The sequence below is a fragment of the Cheilinus undulatus genome, linkage group 7 (genome assembly GCF_018320785.1).
Source record: "Cheilinus undulatus linkage group 7, ASM1832078v1, whole genome shotgun sequence".
In the NCBI taxonomy this organism is placed as follows: domain Eukaryota; kingdom Metazoa; phylum Chordata; class Actinopteri; order Labriformes; family Labridae; genus Cheilinus; species Cheilinus undulatus.
In genome coordinates, this window is record NC_054871.1 from 28,345,823 (window position 1) to 28,349,527 (window position 3,705).

At 43.0% G+C, this 3,705-nt stretch overlaps 1 protein-coding gene across 1 annotated transcript; it reads left to right on the top strand.

Annotated features, from left to right (window-relative positions):
* Nucleotides 1-571: 571 nt before the first annotated feature.
* On the top strand, nt 572-2,961 carry LOC121512733 (C2 calcium-dependent domain-containing protein 4C). The gene is made up of 2 exons (XM_041792154.1): nt 572-694; nt 1,534-2,961. Exon 2 carries the CDS (start codon nt 1,590-1,592, stop codon nt 2,847-2,849), a length of 1,260 nt encoding a protein of 419 aa, XP_041648088.1. The 5' UTR covers nt 572-694; nt 1,534-1,589; the 3' UTR covers nt 2,850-2,961.
* Nucleotides 2,962-3,705: the final 744 nt, after the last annotated feature.

The window sequence follows — 3,705 nt, forward strand, 5'->3', positions numbered from 1 at the left end:
TATCTCATAATTTTAACTTTTCAGATATTAATCTGGACTTTTAATCTCATAATTTCAGTTCAGTCCCTCATAATTTCGACACTGTTTCATGATTTGAACTTTCTATCTCCTCATTTACATAGATTCGCATTATACTAATAGTTTCTCAAAATGACTTTTTCCAGTTATTGCATTTTTCCCCTCAGAATTTGATTTTTATCTTGTAATTTGATGCCTTTTTTTCCTGTTGAATAGATCTTATTGCGCCATTTCCACTCATTCTCCATAATTTGGATATTTTATCTAATAATTATGACTTTTTTTAATTGTAACTTTGACTTTTCCCAATAATTTTGACATTTACTCTAATAATCTGAAAATAATTAATACCCAAATGTTCCTTTAAAATAAAGAATACAAAGCATTACATCTATATTGTCTGGCAGTGAGTCGCAGGTAAAAACGTTAAACCCACCTGTCTGATTATTCTTCCTTTGACATGTAACTGATATGTTTTTCTAGTCGCTACTGCCGTGAAGCTCATGGTTTGATCTCATTGGTCAGTTGCAGCTCTGTGTTGTATATAAAGCGCGTGCCAGAAGCTTTGGAGCTGAGACCGTGTGAGGGCGCAGAGCAGCGCGCGCGGAGAGAAAACACCTGTTACTGACAGAGCAAGTGGACAAAGAGGACAAAGCGCGTGCTTTTCACTAGTACTGTAAGTATATTTGTACATTTTTACACACAGGAGCAGGGTGAAACCTCAAAAAAAGAAAGGATATTGAATGTAGATTGTTTGTGAGAACGTGGACTGGCGCGTAAAAGGAGGAAGCCCTCTGGCACCTGTTGAGTTCATGAATTTTTCCCCTGAAACTCGTCAGTATAAGAGTTCAAGGTGCAGAATTGTATGTTTTACTAAATTAGACATTGTTTTAAAGTAAGGCAGGATAAGTGGCATGTCCGTCTAACTTAATTTTCTTCTTTTTTTCCTGACTAAATGACGGACTTAAATCTAGTGCTCTTTAAAAGGAATGAAACCGTTTTCCTTTAGTAGTAGTAAAACAGGCAAAAATGGTTTTTAAACTAGTTTTCGGTTTTCAGATTAAAAATATTATCTTTAAATTACCTTTGAAACCTATAAATCTGAAAAGTAAAACCAAAACAATGAAAAATGTTCTTATCTTTTCCTGAATCAACTTTGTATTTACACATTCACTCTTTCAGCTTTTTGCTGCTGTCTAACAAAACACTTATGACTCATTTGCTTCAGATTTAGTCATACAGCAGAAATGTTATTTTTGTATTTCTTAATTTTTATCATGTTCTATCTTGAGAGCCGTGTATGTTAGTCTTCTAACATTCAAGCTGTTTAATTGAGCATCAGCTCTACAGAGGAACCTTCCAAAGTTCAGCTTTGATTTAAGGTTTTGTATTTTCCTGGTTTAAATCTTCATCATAGACTGCAGAGCTTCAACACCAATGTCTTATTTCAGTCTCTTCTCCCTGTGGAGTAACCATCCTCTGATCGTTTTCCCCTCTGTGTGTTATTAACTACAGACACATCTGACTGCGACTGCTCTACGCACCCACACATCCCACTGTCAGGTGGGATCATGTGGGTCCTGGATAAGATCCGTGGCTCAGTGGAGACTGGTGTGCTGCGACAAGGAGAGAACGGAGACAAGAAAGGCGTTACTCCATCCTACAGTAACGTCCTCACCCCAGATAAGATCCCAGACTTCTTCATCCCCCCGAAGCTGGTCAGCAGCTCTCCAGAACCTGAGAATCCCAACCTAAAGCCCAGTGAAGGGCTGCAACCCTCAACATCTGAGCAAACGATCAGCAGTGCCAAGAAGATCAGCAGCCCAAGAAGTCCACGCCTGGTCGCCAAGATTGCAGGAGACACCAAGAACTTGCTGAAAGCAGCAAATCGTCACATCATCCAGATAGAAAGTGCTGATGATGTTGTGACTGGAGACACCAACGCGGACCCACAGTCACAGACGGCTATGTCGCTGCCTTATGTCCCCAAGACTCACACGCCGTATGGCTTTGCAACTTTGAAGGAAAGCCCCCACACTCGCCGTAAAGAGTCCCTGTTCCACTGTGAGCACACCAGTCCCATCACCTCCCCAAACACCCAGAGGAAGACCCCAGGGAGAGGCAGTGAAGGAGGGAACCACCTGACCCCAACTGACTTCAGCACCTCTCACATGAATCCTTACCGATACTTCAGTGGCGGGGAGAGCGACACCTGCTCCTCAGCTGAGTCATCTCCCTTCAGCTCTCCATTACTCTCCCGCTCTGCCTCCCTGCTTAAAATCTTCACCCATGAGACACAGGCCAAAGTGGTCAAAGCCAAGCGGACATTTGCTCGCCACAGCTCACTCTCCACTGACGAGTGCAGCTCGGCTGAGCCCAGCCCCAGCGTCCAGCGACGGCTCCATGTACCTTCAATCCACAGTGGGGCTGGAGTGCCCGACAACAAGCTCCATCTAGAGCACACGATAAGTCTACACAAAGGTGGAACCATACGAATCAGTGCCAACTATGACCCCAGCACCTCCCGTCTGCTCATCCGGGTTCTGGCTGCTGAGAGTCTTTATGATAAACACTTCGACATCAAGAGCATCAACTGCTGTGTGTCCGTCTACCTGAACCCGGGGAAGCTACAGAAGCAAAGGAGCAACATCATCAAGAACAGCCGCAACCCAGTCTTCAATGAGGACTTCTTCTTTGACTCGATAAGCTCGGTGCAGGTGAAGAACCTGTCCATGAAGTTCAAGGTGGTGAACAAAGGTACCAGCCTGAAGAGGGACACACTGCTGGGACAGAGAGAGGTGCCGCTGACAAAGCTGCTCTCTGGGCTTTAGAGCCAGTGGACCTGGAGGTCAACTAAGGCAAAAAACAATGATATGAGATGTTTGCACTGGTTTTACACAAATGGTTGTTTTTTTCAAATGAGATACAGACATAGACAGTCAAAATACAAAGGGGAGAAAGTCCTTGTAGGAAACAGAGACTTTCCTCTTGAGACCTTAAAATAAAAGCAGCTCACAAAGTAAATGTATTCATGGACAGACGGGGGATTTATGCTGGCCCAGGCCTGCTGGGCTCTGTCTCCCTTAATGACAGCTCATTAAACCAAGCCAGACTTGTCAGATTAATTCGATAGATGAAAGGGTTTATTTCTGAACATCCAGCCAGCTTCCTCAGTCAGGCCCTATTCAAAGGTTGGAGACACCTGTGCATCAAGCCGTCTCCCTGTCCTCGCCTGCATTTGTCTTCTGTGCTGCTGGTTTTATTTATGAAATATGACATAAATCCACAGGAAGTGATCTTACATCAGCTACAGCATGTGTGAAACATAAAGATGCTTTTGTGAGTCAGAGTGGGCTTTGAAGTGGCACTACATCCTGATGTGCAAGACCCTTTGATCCCGGTCGCCATGGCCCACTTACTGCAGGAGGGGATAGGAGACAAACAGCAAGTGACAATGGCCACATTTACTTGCACAGCAAGAATAGAAACAAAGTGAAATTAGTTATGCAAGTGGGGCTTAGTCCTTTGATTGCATAACTTTAACATTTAAGTATTATTTTTTTATTATTAACAGTAAATGAAACCCTCATTTTGTTGTAAAATAATAAAGTCATGGGCCAATTTTACTCAGATTAGAGTATCTGTAGATTAAAGGGGCCCATTTCTAATACATTAAGTTTCTCAGAA

Excerpts from the sequence above, each read along its gene's own strand:
- LOC121512733 (XM_041792154.1), top strand. The coding sequence starts at position 1,590 with ATGTGGGTCCTGGATAAGATCCGTGGCTCAGTGGAGACTGGTGTGCTG.